The sequence below is a fragment of the Notamacropus eugenii genome, chromosome 1, assembly GCF_028372415.1.
Source record: "Notamacropus eugenii isolate mMacEug1 chromosome 1, mMacEug1.pri_v2, whole genome shotgun sequence".
Lineage (NCBI taxonomy): Eukaryota > Metazoa > Chordata > Mammalia > Diprotodontia > Macropodidae > Notamacropus > Notamacropus eugenii.
Genome location: NC_092872.1, coordinates 340,590,203 through 340,610,167, shown reverse-complemented (window position 1 = coordinate 340,610,167; position 19,965 = coordinate 340,590,203). Strand labels below are relative to the sequence as shown.

At 41.3% G+C, this 19,965-nt stretch overlaps 1 protein-coding gene across 7 annotated transcripts in view; it reads left to right on the top strand.

The window, feature by feature from the left end:
* JADE2 (jade family PHD finger 2) overlaps nucleotides 1-19,965 on the top strand; it is a 179,242-nt gene that overhangs the window by 6,958 nt on the left and 152,319 nt on the right. For 6 of the 7 annotated variants that reach the window (XM_072629921.1, XM_072629925.1, XM_072629923.1 and 3 more), the window contains exons 2-3: nucleotides 15,920-15,977; nucleotides 19,841-19,920. In XM_072629921.1, coding sequence (XP_072486022.1) covers nucleotides 15,920-15,977; nucleotides 19,841-19,920 — 138 coding nt within the window. Of the gene's footprint in view, nucleotides 1-15,919; nucleotides 15,978-19,840; nucleotides 19,921-19,965 lie in introns of those variants that run through there. The other variant, XM_072629924.1, reaches the window with a different exon arrangement.

The window sequence follows — 19,965 nt, the reverse complement described above, 5'->3', positions numbered from 1 at the left end:
CAGTCAGTCAACAAGCATTTAAGTGGTTACTATGTGCCAGGCATTGTGTGCTGGGAATTCCAAGAAAGGCAGAAAATAGTCCATGCTCACAATGAACTGACAATATAGTGGTAGAGATGATATACAAATTATTAGGTACAAACAAGATATGTAGAGGATAAATTGGAGATAAGCACAGAAAGAAGGCATCAGCATTAAAGGGGAACTGGGAAAAACTGCTTGTAGAGAAGGATTTTAGTTGGAACTTGAAGGAAGTCAGGGAGGCCAGCGGATGGAACTGAGAGAATTCTGAGTGTGGGGAATAGCCAGTGAAGATACCCAGAGTAGAGAGGGGGAGTGTTTTGTGTAAGAGTCAGCAAGGAGATAGATCACTGTCATTAGGTTGCAGAGTTCATGATGGGGTACAAGGTATAAGAAGAATGGAAAGGTAGGAGGGGATCAAGTTACAAGAGGCTTTAAAAGCCCAAAAGGATTTTGTATTAGATCATGGAGGCTTTAGGGAACCCCTGGAGTTGATTGAATCAGAGGGGCTGGAGAGAGTGTGTGACATGGTTAGACCTGTGCTTTAGGAAAATCAGTTTGACAGCTGAGTGGAGAATGGTCTAGAGTGGGGAGAGACTTGAGGAAGGGAGAACAACCAGTAGGCTCCTGGGATAGTACAGAAGGCATGGGTTGATGAGTGCTTGGACCAAGGTAGTAATAGTGTCAGAGGAGAGAAGGAGGCATATGTGAGAGGTGTTCTAAAGGTAGAACTCACAGGACTTGGCAACAGATTGTCTGTTGGGATAAAATAGAGTGAGAAGTTGAGGATATCAAGTAGGTTGTGAGCCTGGATGACTGGGAGGCTGGTGGTAATGAAAAAGGAGAGGAAAGAGTTTGGGGGGAAATATGATGAGTTCAGTTTTGGAAGTGGTGAATGCAAGATGTCTACAGGATATCGAGTTTGTGATATTCCATAGAAAGTCGGAAATGTGAGACTGAAGGTTAGGAGAGGTTAAAATAGGGTAAGTAGATCTGGAAATCATCAACATAGAATATAGTATAGCAACTGGGGTTGTTTAGTTCCTTCCCTTTGAGAATACCTCCAGTTAACCTTGTTTACTCCACTTCACTACCAGCTATCTAGCTATGCATTTACACAGTGCTTTAAAACTTTCAATGTGCTTTACAAACTTTTATTTTATCCGCACAACTTCTATAACTATCTTCTTTTACAGATGAAGAAACTGAGGCAGAAAGAAATTAAGTTCTTTGCCCAGGGTCACATAGCTAGGAAGTATCTGTGTTTATGACTCCAGGTCAAGCCCTCTATCACGCACCATGCTACCTAGCTGCCTGTGTGTGTCTACATATGTGTATGCAAACATCACACACGTAGAGAAAGGGACTGATAGACAAAATGTTAGTTCCTTGAGGTGTCAGGGACTGTTCTTTTTCTTTCTGTGTATCTCTAGTATGTAGCACAGTATCTGGCATGTAGTAAGTGCTCACTTGTTGCTTGACTGACTTGTTGTTGCCTCTGGAGGCACAGTGTCCCATCGCTGAAATCTTAAAGCTAGGTATCTCCTTGTTATTCCCCCTTATCAAATGCAGTTGGATTGTCTTCTAACTGCTTCCTTTCAACTCAAGATTCTGTGATTCTGTGAAGTTTGACTCTAGACAGTGTGTGGAGCCTAGGACCATATACTGCCCTCTAAGAGAAGACAATTGTCAAACTTTCAGCTATGCTGAATGACAAGGTTATAGGATATTCAGGTTAAAGGTGAGTTATATTGTTTAAGGAATTAGAATACAGTTGAACATACATCATAGTAAAATCATACCAAAAATAGTTGAATCTGCCTTTGATAAATACCCGAGTCCTTCAGGATCTTAAATTGATAATATACTAGATGGAGAGACACTGTGGCATAGTGGCTAGGGAGCCTCACAGTCAGGAAGACCTGCCTTTAAGCTCTGTCTCCAACATACCCTGCTTCTTTGACCTTGGGCTTAATGTCTAACGTGCTCAGGAAAATTTCTTAAGATTCACAGTTAGTGCCAGTAGGCATTTGTAGAGGGAGCTTTTGTATTAGAAGTTCTAATGAACTGCTAATGAAATCTTAGGTCCAGTCCAAAAGTGTGCTAGCTCACCCTTTCACCAGTGTCATGCATGCTTATACATTGCTTGCCTTGGTACTCTTTCAAGTAAGTACTGAGATTTTTGTCCCTTGTGCTAAAAGCTGACAGGTTGCTGCATTAGTAGAGGCAGTTTCTAGATTGAGGGAAGTGCTAATCCTGCCATCCTCTGTCTCAGTCAGACCACATCTGGAATATTGTATCTGGTTTTGGGTGCTATATTTTAGGAAGGAAATTGACAAGCTGGAGTGTTTCCAGAGATAGGTGAAAAAAGATAGTGAGAGTATAGGAGACCTGTACCATACAGGGATCTCTTGAAGTAAGTGAGGATGTATGGAGGAGGGGGTAGAGAATTTAATCACTGTCTAAAGATATTTGAAGGGCAGATGTGTCAAAGAGGGAATTGCATTTGTTCTGTATTGTAGCTGGCCCTGTAGACTGAAATCGGGAGTAGTAGATGAAAGTTGCAGAATGGCTGGTTTTGACTCAGTATGAGGAAACATTTCCTAATAGAGCCATTCAAAAGTGAAATGGGCTGCTTTGTGAATGGAATGAGCACCTCCCCACTGGAGGTCTCCATGTGACATTACGTTTTCACTTTCTGGGGATATTGGAGGGATAATTCTATCCATGTATGGGAATGGACTAGATGACCTCTGAAGTCTCCTCAAACTCTTGCGTTGTGAAACTGCCAGGTGGTCCATATTTATCTCCGATACTCAAATGACACTAAGGAACAGAGATCGTTAGAAGAGCTGAGGAAGACTTTGCTTAAATGGGGCTTTGGGCTTTGATCCATAAAATTTGCTTTTTGGCTTCAGAGTATAGTTTCAAAAAGCCAAATAACTTAATCCTGGCCTTACTCCAAGAGTAATGGAAACCCCTTTTGAGTTGGGCTCAACTCTGGTCTATAGAACTCAAGAAGATTTGGAAATATATTACCTCCCATTTTTCCTACCTGGGCTCTAGGTGACTAACTAGGGTTAACTGGCTTTTGGCTGGAAAGCCATGGGTTACCTTGAGAATGCAGTTTATTCCTATTTGGGTATATAGTAGCAGATAGAAAAGGAGGGATATTTTCTAGCCTCTGTGCCTGTTTAGAAAGTTGGGTGGGGGGAGAGGGAAGTAGGATAGATCCAGGAGAATCTTCAGCCTACCCTTTTAGGGTAGAGAAAGGACTAAGGGATGTTCAGAGACACTGTTTTATACTGTTTGTTTACTAAAAACATTTTTCTAAATGGCAATTATTGTCTCCAGGAAGACATTAGAGTTAATGAGGTATGTGGAAGATTGGGGTCACTGACCCCTATCTTAAAGTGGTTTAAGAATGTACAGGTTTGATTTTCTGCATAACTCCATCCTTCCTATCACAAAGGGGCTCTAAGAACAGGTTTGCACAGTGAAATATCATTAAATTGTATTAGCATTTTATTATACAATCTTTCCTGGTATGGTCAGGGAGAGGCTTGTTTCTTTTAAAAAGATTATATCTGGAATTGTAAATTATCTTCTCAAATAGCTTTATTTTAAAAAGAAAGGCAGACATTACTCCAAAGTTTCATGGAAGGCATCTGTCCCACACCCTGTCCCATAGGGAGGAACAAGAAGGGAAGCTTGAATTTGGGGTCATTTTAATGCGTTCAAGGAGGGGAGCCCCAACCACAACCTAGTGTAGAATCTAAGGTCTGAAAGGCCTACAGTTAGCCCAGTCTACTGGAGGGTGTTCATGGGTATGCTTGTGGGTATGTGTTTGAGTTTATTTGGGGAAAGGCCTTTAAAAGGGACTGGGAGCTGGGCAGTTGATGGCTACTGTAAACATTTCAGAAACAGCTGAATCCCACAAAGGGGGCTCCAGCTGAGATGGGCAGCCCATGGTGGCCATGACTACTCTCACTGCCAAGAAAACATCTGCCCCCAAATTGTAGCCCTATTACTTAGTTGACATTGATAATTAGCCAAGAACTTGACCAAACAGAAAATATTTGGAGGTCTGCTACAGAAATGTGGTAAAGCTCATGTAAACCATGGGAGAGTCAGGCGTGCTCATCATCTGCCTGCTGTGGCCCACTCTCATGAACCAGGCAGTGAGCCCATACTGAGAGTAGAGCGGCCACCTTGAGGTCCTACTGAATGGGATGCAGAAAACAGCACAACTTGGCACTTCTCAGTATGCCATTGAGCCCAAATAGAAATATGGATAACCTATAGTGATGCTGACTGTGTCAGGCAGGGAAAACCTACACCGTCAGAACCTAAAGGGACATAGGATCGTGTTAGAGCTACAAGAGATCTTAGAACCTTTACATAAAAGGAGGCTCAGAATTACCTATATTCTGAAAGTTAGTGAATGGTAGACCTCTCTTTCTCATGTCCTCCAGCTTGAGATTCGTTAGTATTACTGTTGTGCCAGAAATCAAGTTCAACTTCATTGTAAAGATGGAGAAACTGAAGTCCTTAGAAAGAAGGACTAGGCAGCATCTTAAGTAAGTTAATGGTAGAGAGACCAGACACTTGGACCAAGCAGCACAGAACTTTGCTCTTTCTTTGTTGTAGTAAAAGAAATGCTCTGTGAATGGGGACAGGATTTGACTACAGCAAGGCAACCTATAGAAGTGTACTTGTATATTTCTCACTTTGAAGGATTCATAAAGTCCAGTAGGCAGAAATACTTATTTCTATCTCCACATAATTGTGCATGAGTATGTATTTAAATCTAATGAAATCTATTCACAATTATATGCCACCATATGCCAGGAACTCTGCTAAGTGCTGGTGATAAAAAGATAAAGATGAAACAATCCATGTAGCTAAATATAGAGAGGGATAGGGGTAGAGATAGGACCTGTGATTTCCTTAGTATAGAGAATTTCCAGGTGAAGAAATTGTACCTCTCCATTTAGATCAGCCCCTTCCCTGTAACTTCTAGTTTTAGAGGTGCCTGGAACATTGAGAGGTTAATTGACTTCTCTAAGGGCACACCTTCCATTGTGTGTCCAAGGATGTCCTTGCTTCAAGGCCAGGTCTATCCCCTCTGTCACATGACATGCTACTTCTCATTGATGCATATTCATATACATATAGGCAGACTTTGCCATATTAGTATTTGCTGCAGAACAGGATTCTAGTTACTCTATCTTATTAGAGGAATATTGACAAACTTGACCTACTGGGATAGTTTGAGCTGTCCAGCAGAGGTTACCAATGAGGGAACTCCTAACCATACCAGACAAAAAGCAGTTGGAGGAACTGGGAATTTTATTATGGAGGAAGGATGACTTAGGGACATAGGGGGACACATGAGAGCTGTCTTCTCACATTTGAAGGATTATGTAGGAAAAGGAACAGACTCTGCAGTTCCAAAGGGGAGAATTAGGACCAGTGGATAAAGGTCATGGGGAAGCAAAATGTAGGCTGGATAGAAGAATGAACTTTCTAACAATTAGAGTTTTCCATCAAAGGAATGGGTTACTCATTACTTACTTTTTCAGAAACCACATGTCTGTCAGGGATACTGGATTTTTGCATGGGAGGAGAGATTGATTTAAAGGCTTTTGAGGTTCCTTACATCTGAGATTTGGTGATTCTGTGAATCACTTGGACTTTTCCCAAGAGGTTATAGTTTCTGAAAGTTTAAAAACCCTTCTAAGATTTTCTTAAGCAATCTTTGATATCCTTTATTCCAACCGTCTGTCCCAACAGAAGGGACTTAGTGGAGGAAAGTAGTTTTTCCAATGACTCTATGTTAACATAACAGAACTTAGATTTGAACCACGTCCTCTAATTCTTTATCTATTTCTCTGCTACCTTATGCACAACTTTAGAGCTTTATTCCTTTAGACTAAAGCTTTGATTCCTGTGAAAATGTGCTGGGAGAAGGGGAGGAGGAGCATTACAAAGTTCCTCATACTTTATTAGGAGCTAACCTTTCAATTTAATATCATATGCATTTCTTAATTACCCACTTTGGGCTGCACACTTTACTAGGCACTGGAGATTACAGAGACATACCTCCCTCTCCTTTTCTTACTACAAATAGCTTACATTCTACCAGAGAGTAGATTTGGATAGGAGGAGGACCTAGAGTAAGTCTGGCGCCAGAGTGGGTGAGTGGGGACACCTTTAGAAGGGAAAGGCAGGGAAGTGATTCTATGTCATCCCAAGAGATGGACTGTTTCTATGACTTTATAGAACAAGCCCTTGTGTTGTGAAAAAGTTTGATTTGTTGGAGAGATATTTGGAAAACTGTATTCAAAGGGAAAACACACTGGCAAAAAGGCCATCTTTCCTGCAAAACCTAGTAATTATTTTAATTAAGTCACCACAAAATATGCTCTGTTCAATCGCCTTCATTTGGATAGCACATGTACTCTTGAATGTTCCCCAAGTACTTCAAAAATATCCAGTGGTTTCTCTGCTGGAAGGTTAGGTACTGTGTAAATTGGGACAGTAGTACACAGATGATTTAATAACTAGCTTGGAGTACCTGAACGGTCATTTTTCAAAAAACTATAGCCAAGTGCTCTCTACTTCCCCTGAGGGCAGAGCAAGAGAAGCCTTAGGGACCTGAATTTAGGTCTAGAGTAGAATTTAGGTTAAAGCTCTGGGCTGAGAGTCTTGAGCCTGAGTAAAAATTTTAGGAACTTAGAATCACAGAATCTTAGAGTTGGCAGGGACCTGAGAGGGCATCCTTTCCCTGAAACAGGAATCCCCAAATACATCATTCCTGAGAAGGTCATGCAGCCTCTACCTGAACATTCCAGTCAGGGGGAGCTCATTGAGTCAGCTTTTTCCATTTTGGACCAAATCTAATTGTTACAAGTTTTTCCTTAGGTCAAGTCAAAACTTTATCTGTCTAACATTTCTTTTCTTCTTCTTCTTTTTTTTTTAAGTATTTTATTTTTCCCCAGTTACACATAAAAACGATTTTTAACATTAGCTTCTAAAGCTTTGAGTTACAAAGTCTTTCTCCTTCTCCCTCCACCCCATCCTCATTTAGAAGGCAAGCAATTTGATATGGGTTATATGTGTAACGTGTCTGTTCTTTGCTCCTTGTTCTGCCCCCCTGGGCAGAGCAGAACAAGTTTTAATTTTTCTTCCAAATAACAACCCTTCATACTTTTGAAGATAGCTTATGATATATGCCCCACAACTTTTCTTCTCCAGGTTAAATATCCCCAATACCTTCAGATTTCTCACTCAGTGGCTTGGTGATAAGTTCCCTGGCCATTCTGGGCACACCTCTTAGTCCTCCCTTTCTACTCCCCTTCTTGTATCAGCTGGCTAATAACCTTCCTCAAATAAGCCTCAAATTGAGTATAGTATTTTAAGTGTGGTCTGAGGTGGGCAGCTGTTCTCTTAACAAGCCAAGGATTCCATTAGCTTTGTGGACTTCTGTGTCAAACAAAAATATGTGCCTCACATATTAAGTTTGCAGACCACTGAAACACCAGATCTTTTTCATAGGAACTCTTGTCCAGCCATACTACTTTCATTAGATACTTGTGCAAAGAACTTTACATTTATCTATCTTAGATTTTGTCTAATTAGATTTTACCAAGCATTCTAGCCTTTTGAGATCTTTTCAGATCCTGACTCCTCATCATTGTAGTTCTTTCAGCATTGTTTCATCTACCCCCCCCCCCAAAAAAATCATGCTGTTATTGATAAAAATGTAACCTAGCACTTTGTCATGCCAGGCTCATTCTTAGAGTGTTCCACCAGAGGCATCCCACCAAGGTGACACTGACCCATTAGTGACTACTCTTTGTATCCATTCATCCAGCTAATTCTAAATCCACCTGACTAAGCTAGTTAACATCTTTCCATCTCATCCTTAGGTATGGGCATCTTGGTCAAATTCCTTGATGAAATTTGGTGATACTATGTATATAATGAGTCCCTGGTTTTATTCATCTAGTAGGAAAGTGACTGGACCTATGATTTTATTCATATAGGAAACTCCCAAGATAGAAAATTCTTTCTTACAATGTAGGTATCTGCACCTTCTGTACAACCGGATCATCTAAGACAGTTGCTAGAGTGACTTACCTAGGGTCATAGAGTCAATATGGACTTGAACCCTTCCTAGGTGTAAGGCCAACTTGCTATTAACTTAAATCTTCTGCATCTCTACTATTCTAATAACCTTAAAAAAAAAAGAAATAAAGTAAGTCTGATAAAACCTGTTCTTGCTGAAGCTATATTGGCACTCAAGTGATCTTTGTTTCCTTTTCTAAGTGATCACAAACTAGTCTTTAAATAAAGTCTGGAATTTTTCCAGGAATAAAGGTCAGACTTAGTGGCTAATAGTGTGTAAATGCCATCCTTCAGTTTCCTGGGGGATAAAAATTGAGAGCTGGTTTATCATCATTTCTGTAGTGCTCCTCATTCTTTCCAAGATCACTGATAGTGCATCAGCAATTAGATCTGCCAGTTCTAGGAGTCTGGTTCTCTCCACCTGGTGACTTGCTTTTAACTGAGGGCAGCAAAACTTATACCATCTAAGATTAAACAAACACTTGTTCGGTACATCTCCTGTTATACGAAATACATACATAAAAATGGAATAGTCTCTGCCTGGAGATTTACATTGTCTTAGGATACAGTGTAGACAAATAATTAAATACAGGGCAATTCTGGGAGGGGGAAAGAACACTTGGGGTAGGAGAGTATCAGAAAAAGCTTTACTTAAGAGGTGGCCCCAAAGCTGAGCCTTGAGGGGAACTGAGGTAGAGGTAAGGAGTCTTCCTGTACAAAAGGCAAAGAGAAAGGCAATGGAATGCTGATATGATAATATGTATTATACATACATATTACATTATACATATATATAATAAATATATGTATATGTTACATATATAAATATATATAATAAATAAGAGGCTAGATTGAATGAATCTAAAATATGTAAAAAAGAATGTAAATGTGTAGAAAGGGTAAGTTGGAGACAGAATGTAGGGGGTTTTAAATGCCAGGCTGAGGAATTTGTACTTTATCTTAGAGGTAATAGGGAGCCATTGAAGATTGAGGAGTTTGACCTTAAGAAGATTGTTTTGTTAGATGTGGAGAGAATCAGATGAAGAGAGGAAAGACTAGACTAGAAGCAGACTAATTAGGATGGTATTTCTTTTAGGATGTTATTGAAATAGTCCAAACAAGGAGTGGATGGATGGTGAGGGCCTGAACTGGAGTAATATGAGGGTGGATCAACAAACAATTTTTTATAAGTGCTTACTATGTGCCAGAAACTATGCTGGAGGTACAACAAATAGCGAAAAGAGTTCTTGTGCTCAAGGAGCTTACATCCTAGACGTAACATGTAAATAACTAGGTACATATGAGATAAATAAAGAGAAAATAAAGGGCAATCTGAAAAGGAAAGGCATTAGCATCTGCAGAATCAGGGTAAGGATCAGACCAATCATAGTCTCTCACAGAAGGTGGATTTTGAGTTGAATCTTGAAGGAAGTCAGGGAAACTAAGAGGCAGAAGTGAGGAACCAAGGTATTCCAGGTATGGGATACAGCCGGTGTAAAGGCATAAAGATATATATTCAAGAAACTCTTAAGTAGTCCTGCATATGGAAGGGAGTAAAGTGTAAGAAAACTTTGGAAAGGTGGGAATGGACCAGGTCATGAAAAACTTCAAATGTTAAGAACAGCTTCTATTGCTAGACTCAAAGAGAAGGACCTGTGTTTTTAAAAATTACCCTGGTAATCAAGGGTTGGATATATTATGAGTGGGGTGGAACCCAAGACAGAGATCAATTAGAAATCTCTCGCAGTAGTCCAGGTAAGAGATGATGAGGGTCTCAACTAGAAATTAGGCTGTTTTGAGTGGAGAGAAGGGGATGTGTACCCCAAGGATGTTACATGAAAGTGGAAAGGACAAGACTTGGCAGTGGATTGGATTTGTAGGGTGAATGAGAGTGAAGAGTTAAGATTGATAATCCTCAGTGACTAGGGGTTGAAGGTGCCTTCAACAGTAATGGAGAAAAGTTCAGAAGGGTGCAGGGGTTTGTGGGGAAAGATAACGAAATCTCTTTTGGGACTGTTGAATTTCAGATGCCCATGTCAATTCCAGAGGCATTTAGAAACAAATGACTAGCTCAGGACAAAGGCTAGGATTGTATATATGTGTCTAGGAATCATCTGTAAAGGGAAGGTAAGTGAACTCATGGGAACTGATGAGATCCTTAAGTGACACGGTATAGAGCAGAAAGCTCAGGACAGAATCTTGAGGGACATCCATGGTTAGTGAGTATGACCTGGAAAATGAACAGCAAAGGATATTGAGAAGAAGTCAGAGATAGGAGGAGAACAAGGAGAGAGCAGAAGCATGAAAATGTAAAGAACAGAAAGTATCCAGAAGGAGAGGGTGATAAACCATGTCAGATGCTGCTGAGAGATTAAGAAGGATCAGGCTTGTGAAGAGGATGTTAGTTTTAAAAATTAAAAGAATGTTGATTGTTTTTGGAAAGGGAAATTTCAGCTGAAAGATGAAGTTGGAAGCTAGATCAGTGAGAATTTAGAACTGAGAGAAGAGTTGGGGACCCCCAATTTCTTAAGGCTTTCTTAAGGAGTTTAGCTGTGCAGTGGAGAGAGATGGGATGATAGCTAATAGGAGGGGCAGGATCAAATGCAAGTTTTTTAAGTTTGGTTTCAGTGGAGAAGGGAAGGAGCCAGTGGACGGGGAAAGAGGATGGATGCAAGAAGGTGTTATATAGAGATAGAAACTAATTAGACTTGGCAACTGGATAAGGGCAGTGGGGAAGAGGGAAGTCAAGAATGTCTCTGAGGTGGTAACTTGTGCAACTGGGGGGATAACTTGGGTACTTGGAAGGATAATAGTGCCTTCAATTAAATAGGGAAGTTTGGAAGGGAGGTGTGCTAAGGAGAGGCTGGAGGAGATGAAATCTACTTTGGACTAGCAAAGTTTGAGATGTCTGTTAGGTAACTGGTAATACAGGACTTGGGTTCAGGAGAGAAATTTGGGCAGATTGTATAGGTTTAATAGTCATCAGCATAAATGTTATTTAGGGAGAAAAAGACTCAAGACAGAGCTTTGGAGGATACCCCATGCTAGAGGGTTCGAGACTTAAGAAGGAACCATCAGAAAGGAAGAAATCCAAGAGAAACGAGTGATGATTAAACCAGAGGAGAATGTATCTAGGAAAAGGGGGGACTGTCAAAAGGTGGAGAGCTGAGTAGAATGAGTACTAAGAAAAGATCATGGGATTAATAATTAAGAGATTTTTGGTAGCCTTAGAGAGAACAGATTTAGTCCAGTGGTAAGGTTAGAAGCCAAATTGTGAGAGACTGAGAAATGAATGAGAAGTGAGAAAGTAGAGGCAAGGAATTTTTCCAGGAGGTTTAGTGTGAAAGCAAGGCACAGACCAAAAGTGATAGCTTTGATAATGCAATTTAAATACAAATAATTATAAACAGGTATTGTCATTTTAATTTGAAATAAAATTTTCATCCCTTCATCTGTTTTCTTTGCCTTATAGATTAAAAAATGCATTTTGTCTTGGTCTTTTGAGGTATTTTCAAATTACCTAGTCACAGTGATGCTTTTAAGAGGTGAAATTTTCTTCATCGAATTAGAATTTCTAACTTAAACTTGTTTATTACCCTTACTTTTTTTACATTTGTATATAGATATCTGAGGCAATTGGCTTTATTGTCTTGTGTTATCCTCTCCCATTAATTACTGTTCCTGTGTTATTCTCCCCATGCTGTGTGCCAGTTTGTCAGTTTTATGTGAGATATTTTTTCCCTCCTCTCCTTTTCATTTTAAAGCTCTCTTGATGAGATTTACAAAACTCCAGGCACATGGTTGTTGTTGTTGTTTTTAACTATCTCTTCTTAGGTACATGCCCATCATTCCTATATTTTAAGCTCTAGTTTGGAAAATGTAAAATCTATTCTGAGACCCTGTACTCTTAGCCAATTGTTCACTCCCCAAGTTTTCTTTTCTCAAGCCCCTCATTTCAATCAGTTGTAGGGATAGGAATAGGGACTGCACCTGTGAATTCACTGTTATTGCAAATTCTGGGGACAGGAAACTGCTTCTACCAGTGCAGGCCTGTGTATTCTCTATATTTTATAGCCTTAGAGAGTCATGATTAGGGTTAAAGAGACTAAGTGACTTGTCCAGAGTCACACAAGGCAGATAGTATGTCAGAGGCCGTATATGAATCTCGGTTCTTCCCGGCTTCAAGGCCAGCCCCTATCCATTATGCCACATCGCCTCTCTTAAGAGTGCTACCGAGCAAGACAAAACAAAAAAATCCCACTCTCTTGAGTTCTCCAGTTTCTTGACCAGGACTTCATCATCCTTGGCAATGCTTTCTAGGTTACTTCTGGTGACATCATTTATTCTCACTTGAATCTCCAGCAATAGATAGGTTTGACAAGTCCTAGAAGGTGTTCTGGATACAAGTTCCTGGAAGACAGTAATCTCTCTCTTGTTTATGTTACAGTGAGAGGCAACCCTTGGTAGTGAGTCATCCTTCACCACTATTTCCTAATAGCACCTGAAGGGCCATATCATTCTTTAAAGAATAAGAAGCTACTTCTCCATGGAAGGCCAAGTTACCGCCTTTCCAGAAAGAGCCTAAACTGCTTTACTTAGCTTCAAATATTCGGGGCAGTGCGCTGAAGGCATTGCAGCTCTGACCTTGGAATCTCTACCATTTTGATTAGTGGGATGCCCCTCAATCCAGCCTCCCACAGATCACACCACATTCCTTCAGTCTTTCCTTTTTCTGATCTGCCAATGGTTTATACCACCATTCCTCTCTGCTTGCCACCTCTGACCCTGGTAACTAGTAAAAATCATCTCCATGGTCGCTCCTAAAAGGGGCTTGTCACTTGTCTGCCCTCTTGTCCGGTTTACCAATCCTAGGTCTTTCCAGACAAAAACACCTTCTCTAGATGGCTCCCCATTTTTGCCACATCTCCTTACTGAAATGGAAGCACCTTGTAGGATCAGAGGCCATCTGTCTTTTGTATTGGTATCTTGGTGCTTTGCATTGTGCCTCGGGAATGGTTAGCACTTTTTCTTTAATTCATTTTTTTTTCTTTCTGGGATCTTGTTCATTTCCCCTCCAACCTCCTCATACCATTTAGAATTCTTTTGTTTCATATTGCAGAGGAGAGATGTTTTACTGCCCTTTCTGTGACAGAGACCAATTTGCATTTTGGGCACTTGTAGGTACTACTTGGTACTGGCAGAAAAACAAATAGTGCCCTTTCCAAAATTCTCTTGGCTTTATGTGCTTGCTTCACTCAAGATCCTCCATCCTTTATCTTTTTAGTAGCTCCCTTGCTTTGCTATTGTGTCTAGCTCCTACCTGGCTGCTGTGCTACCAACTTAAGTCACCAGAGGCACCTAAGAAAGGCTTAGTTTGTTTATGACAGGGCTTCCTGCCTTTTCTGTCTTTAGCTGCCTTTTAACTGGCTTTGAGCTCATTTTTGCCACCTCCTAATGTGCAGAAAAGCAAACAGCAGCAGGGGCTGATTCAGGAGCAGAAATACCTTTTATGTAATTATATTTACATACCTTTGCTGCAAATTTCCAGATATTCCCTGTATTTCCTTGGTTACTTGGCTCTATCTGAAGAAGTCACCTTCTTAATGAAGCATTTTCTAGCCATATTAGTTTAGTAGTTAAACTCCTGTACTATTTGACATTGGGGCAAAGTAGATCCCAGCAGGCCCAGTCAATATTGTTTATTTCCTGGTCTCATATGGAGCCGGTATCTGACTAGTCATCTCTCAAGTGAGATGCCTTTGTCACAGTGAGAATAGGGAGACAGCTCACTGAGTTCATGCATTAAGAGAACATCTGCACAATGGAAACGACCTGACTTTCCTCTGCTTTCCCTTGTACTTCTCTTGTACTCCACTATTCAGTGTAATATAGCTCAAATATCCAAAGGGATCTAGGATTCCATAAGATCATGGGGTCTGGTATTTCTTCCCAAAATGAAGATCACCATTCCTCCATGCCTGTCTCTTCCATGCACCTCTTGCATTTTTTTTTTCCGATGACATCCATTACTTTCTGTCGTAAGTAATTCTGTTGGTGATATTCTGCTATGTATTTATATTCACCACCTTTTCATTGTCCTCTGGGTGATCCTTGTTTTTAGTTTTTAGTTCTTATGAGATAGTAGTGTTCCATGTGCCACAGTCATACAATCCCATTAAAGAATATTGACATTAAAAAGATGGATCTTTTTTGGGGATCCCAAAAGAATTTTGCAGTTTCCCAAAGGCATCCTTCCTGGCTTTCTTCTTCCTCTTAAATCCTCAGCTTTAACTCATTGTCCATTTGTAATAACTGTTCAAGATATACACACTAAGGGGGTAACTCTAGTTTCTCTGTCCCATTGATGGGGTGCTAGGGAGTCCTTAGCACCATTGCATAGTATAGTCTGGGTAATGCATTCTTCATCCACTTTTTTCCCCCTGGATGGGTCATTATTGTTATGAACTTGTTATATCCCTCTACCTCTTCTAATATTGAGGGCATTGATCTAGTTTTCATCAAATCTTTGTGCATTACTAGCACAGGGCTTAGTAAATTGTAGCAGTCACTTACTCAGCATTTGTCGAATGAATGAGTAGAACAGCCTTTGATCACCATGTCACAGAATGTTAGAGTTGGAGAAGTCCTCAGAGGCCAGCTTATTCAAACTGAACATTTGGGCGAGAATTCTTTCTGTGTCATTGACAAATGGCCATCTTGTGGTACCAGTGAGGGAGAACCCATTAAATCCCTTCCTCTGACTCAGAATTAAACGTGAGGCTAGCTTTCTTGGAGCCGATTCATGAAAATGGAACGCTTGTTTGGTAGGTTGCTTTGTGAATTAAGCCCTGGGCTTAGAGTTATCTGACTTTGATTTCTGCTGTAGGTGTTTACTGTGCGACACTGGGCAAGTCTTAAACTCCCTAGGCCTCAGTTTCCTCATCTGTAAAATGGGAATGATACCTGGTTATTGTGAAGATCAGTCAAGAATTGTACATGTGAAGCTCTTTTGCAGACTTTAAAGCACCAAAATAATTCTAGCAATTATAACTATTTCCTTTCTCTCCGGGCTGGAATCCCTCTCTGGATTCCTTCCTGGGCCTTCACACATGTTAATGAATGAATGAAACTAGAGGAAAGGATACCTTTGTAATGTAAACAATTCCCTTCCTTTCCCAAGATAAAAGGGCTTTTTTTAAGCTGCTTCCCTTCTCACTCCCCTGGCCCGGGCCCCCATTCGCTTGCCTTGCCTGGGAAATGGCCAGGTGCCTTTCTAAAGGTGTGCCACTAAACTGGGAAACTGCTGCAGCTGTCTTCCCTCAGGTACAACAGCTGATTGACTGAACGGTTCAGAAGGTGACTTCCTGTTCTGCTATGGAGACCTGGGCTCAACCTGCTTAAGGGAGATCCTCACCTTTCTCTCCCTTTTCTCTTCTGCCACTTTGGCTCCTGGTATCAGACTTCTCGCATTGCTAGTAGATATTTCAGCTGGGCTACAATTCCCTCTGGAGAAGGAAGTGAAAATGGGAGAGGACTGGCCCCGCTGTGTCAGGTCTTTGCCTTCAATATTAGGACCCAAGGCTTCCAGCTTCCCTCTTGGGAGGGAGGGTGGGGAGTGGTACGTTTGGCTTCCTTTTGAATGCCTGAGGGTGAGTGTTTGTAGTGGTGTTTGGGTGGTGTGCTGATACCCAGAGATAATAGTGATTTGCTTCCGTAATAAGTTTCCTGAACAGTAAGGGTAATGTTCAATTTCTTTTTGTTACAGATGGAAGAAAAGAGGCGAAAATACTCCATCAGCAGTGATAACTCAGACACCACTGACAGTAAGACCTTTAATTCAAGGCTTTGAACATGATAACTAAACCATTCACCTCAAATTGGAAAGGCAGTTGAATAATTACTTTGCTGGGGTGGGGGTGGAACTGGAACTGCAACTGCCCTAGCTGGGTGGTCACTTTACAGTAAATTGTACATGGGAATCAGTTCTTCAGAGAAGTTAAAAACAAACAATCACAACTGAACTCTAGCCCCAGAGGTTCTGTTTCTCAGCTAAGGCTACGTTCTGGTATCCAGGTTTGTGTCAGGGTAGGACACCACACAGAACCAGCCTGTCTAGGCTTCCAATAGGAGGAGTTGGGGAGGAGTATGGGGAGAGAGGGGACAAAGGGAAAAATGAGGTGGAATCCATAAGCACCAGCTCCCTGCAAGGCACTGGAGAATAGATAAAAATAGAAAAATCTTGCTCAAAGACCTTATATTCTGTGGGGAGAGGTGATGGGTATACATAGAGACATATCAAAAATACAAGGTGATTTTGCTGAGGGGAGGGAAGGCACTAACGCCTAGGAGGGAAGAGAGAGAAGCAGGAAAGACTTTGTAGCGGAGGTTATGTTGAGTTATGCTGATTTTTGGAGAAAATTAAGGATCATAGAGTTCTCTGCACCCCAGAAACAGTTGTCTGGACCAAGTGAGGGACTGAATAGTGGATACAAATTCTACAGCCCCAAGCACTCAGTAGGTTCCTCTTTTAGACATCTAGTATCAGTAATGGAAAGGAACACAACTCCTTTATCTCACATCAGAGAAATACTGAGGCTGGCTCAAGCAGTCACAGAACAGAAGTTGGTAGGACTTTCCAACCAGTGGTTTCATGTTGTTGAAAATAAAGCATTTTGGTATTGTGCTGAGGTATCAGCTGCCAAGAAGTCTAAAGTAGTGACTGGAAATCTCTTAAAAAAATCACATGACAACAGTAATCCTCCTTGACTTATTAAAAAAAAAAAGCCTCATCCTTGTAAAGGCTCTCCTGACTTACCAAGTTCTTATAATGATAAAAATTCTGATTAGGAGTCCAGGGATCTGCATTCTAGGCTTCTGTCTGCCACTTACTATCCCTGTAACCTGGGACAAGCACCTCTATTTTTCTGGGCCTCGGTGTCCTGTAAAAGCAGGACTAGATAGATGACCTCTACACCTTCCATCCCTGAAGGCAGGTGTTAACATCCTCATTTTTGTAGGGATGAAAGGGGCTGAAGATGAAGCTATTTGTCCAGGGTCTTCTGAAGCCATTGAGAGGACTTAGAACTCATGTCTGAACCCTTTTCACAACACCATTCATTTGAATGCAAAGCCCACAGATTACAGGGGTCTTGGAACTTAGCAATCACAGAAGAATTGGCTAGAGGAAGGCTTTGGAGCATTGTAAATAAACAAAGTTGCCCAGACACGTCAATTGAAGAGAATCCTTCTACCTCAGTAAGAATATCCTTGGAGCTCTCACTTTCTACTCCACTTAGGTTAGCCATCTTTCCTCCCCTCCTCCTCATTTCCCACCTCCGATTAGGCTGTTTCTTAATCTACCTAAGTCTCTCTATTCCTTTCAAGCCCAGATCAGCCAGTCAACCAACAACTGGAAAAGTTTGGGAACCAGGGGAGAAAAGTCAGGCTATAAAAAGCTTTAAAAAGCCAGAGGATTTTATATTTGATTCTAGAGAAGATACAGAGGGATGGGACGATGGGGGAAGGGGGATGTGGGGTGAGGTAACATGGTCAGACCTGTGCTTTAGGAAGATCATTTGGACAACTAAATGGCGGGTGGATTGGAGTGGGGAGAGGCTGGAGGCAGAGAGACCAACCAGCAGTTTAAGATGTTAGAAATATGATATTGGAGGTCTGGAGAGGGGTCAGGGCTAGATAAGTAGATTTAAGAATCATCAGCAAAGAGATGATAATTCAATCCATGGAAGCTGGTGCTGGGTGCATACTGGGTACACACAGATGGAAAGGTTAACACAGCCCTGCCCTTGAAGAGTTTGCATTATATGGGAAGGAAGATATATTAACACACACACTTGAAAATTTGAGGATGCACAGCGATCATTTTCCCCTGGGGAGTTGGCTTCATGAAGACATTGTCAGGAATCTGGCCTTGAAATGACGGCTTGGGAGTGTTTTCTAGGTATGGACAGTTACTTACAGGAGGTGCAAGAGGACAGGATCAGGTGGGGAGTAGTGAAGCAGTGCAGATGGAGTATGTGAAGGAAGAGGAGCCTTTAGGTGGGTGGGAGCCTAGACTTTTTGGCTTTATCTGGGTTTGTGCCTGGTCCTCTCTCTGCTCCTCAGACCAGCTGGGGTACTGCTTCAACAGTGGCAGTTTGATAGGCTCTAAGGCGCATTAGGCTGGAAGGGGAAGCTGCTGTGCTAGTCCCTCACTCTACTGTGTGAAGTTAGGCCATTCGCTGCCCTTCTGGTAGCCCCATCCTTTTGATCTGCACCAAATAATCTGAGGGGACTTTTAGCTCTGGGACTTGGATTTCTAATTGTATCTGCCTCTTTGGCCAAAAGCCAAATCGCTTTTCCTAAAATGGAAAGCTTAGAGAGTCTGAGCCAGTGATAGTCTGAGGCCTCAGAACCTTTATCTCCCTAGACTTTGATATTCAAGCTGAATGAAGAAAACTTCTGCCTGCTACCACAGTAATTGGTTACAATTGTAAACAAAACTTTGACCTTTGATGGCTTTACTTAGTAGGAGAAGCAAGTATTGTTATGGTAGGTGGGAGCTTTTTTGCCCTGTGGTAGGAACTTAGTTTAAAGAAACTAAGTGGAAACTTTTGATTATTGGGTTTTGGTTTTTTTTTTTTTATACCACTGAGTGGATTATGTATGGGAAGATAAGAAATTTCTGAATGGAGAAGTTGTAAAGGTTCCCACGGATTGTTTTTCAGAGGTCTAGAAATAGGCTCTTTCCTCACTGTTTTCTTTCTCCTCTCAAAGGCCTCTCTCTTCCGTAGATGTCTGGGTTCCTAGAATGACCTTAAAAGGAAAAAATAGTGACCCTAGAGCTATTTCAAGAAGCCCCATTGCCAAGGTGTACATTTCCAGTGTGTGATGACATTTTAGGGACACGGTGATTAAAGCGGGCACATGTAGTTGAACCTAACAAATCCCTTGTCTATATGTAGTACTAAAGTTATGTCTCCTAGACCATATTTGAGAGCTGTATCTAGTTTCTAACCTGATCTTTCTGATCAACCTCAAAGGACTATGGGGCAGGTTAAAGGGGAATGACAATATTTCCATTTCATAGATGAGAAAACTGAGTCCTAGAACAGAGAAAAGGACCTTCACACGATCATAGAGAGGACTGAGAGAATAGGAGACCTCAGTTTCCTCAGATCTCTAGCTGTCATCCTAGGTAACTGAAGGTGGTGGTTAGAAGAAAGGTATGGATATGTAGTGTTTCCTGAGTCTTAACTTTACAGATCAGAGGAATATACCCAGCATTTAAGGTCCAGTTAGCTTCCAGCCAAGATCGTATGTCTCGCTCTGTCTTTGTGGTGTCTAGTTCACAGGAAGTTCAGAGTTTCCAACCGCTTACTTAGACCTTTTGGTTAGTTGCTGCTCCCTTGGCTTCCTCAAAACTAGTCTTTATTATTCCATGGGAATAAATTTCTGTTTAACTTGGTTTAAATTTAATTTTTAGGCAACTTTTAATATTAACTCTATTTGGTTTAGCCATAAAAGATCAGTGCCATGGCTAAGGTGGTTATTGCTGGGATTACAGGCTTGTCTTTGTCTAGGGTTGATGATTTGCTCTTCCAAGTGGGATGGGGCCCTCTGGAAGCTCATAGGTCTCTGAGCCGGGTAGCCATTTCTGTGGATAACCTTCCCTATTCATTCTTTCCAGGTCACACCAATTCAAGATGTTCCAAGATTCCCACCAACAAGCCCGGTTGGCCCAGGCAAAAAGAGAAGAAGCCGTCAGAGGTGTGTCTGATTTCCTCCTCACAGTTCTCTGGGGATGAAATCTCC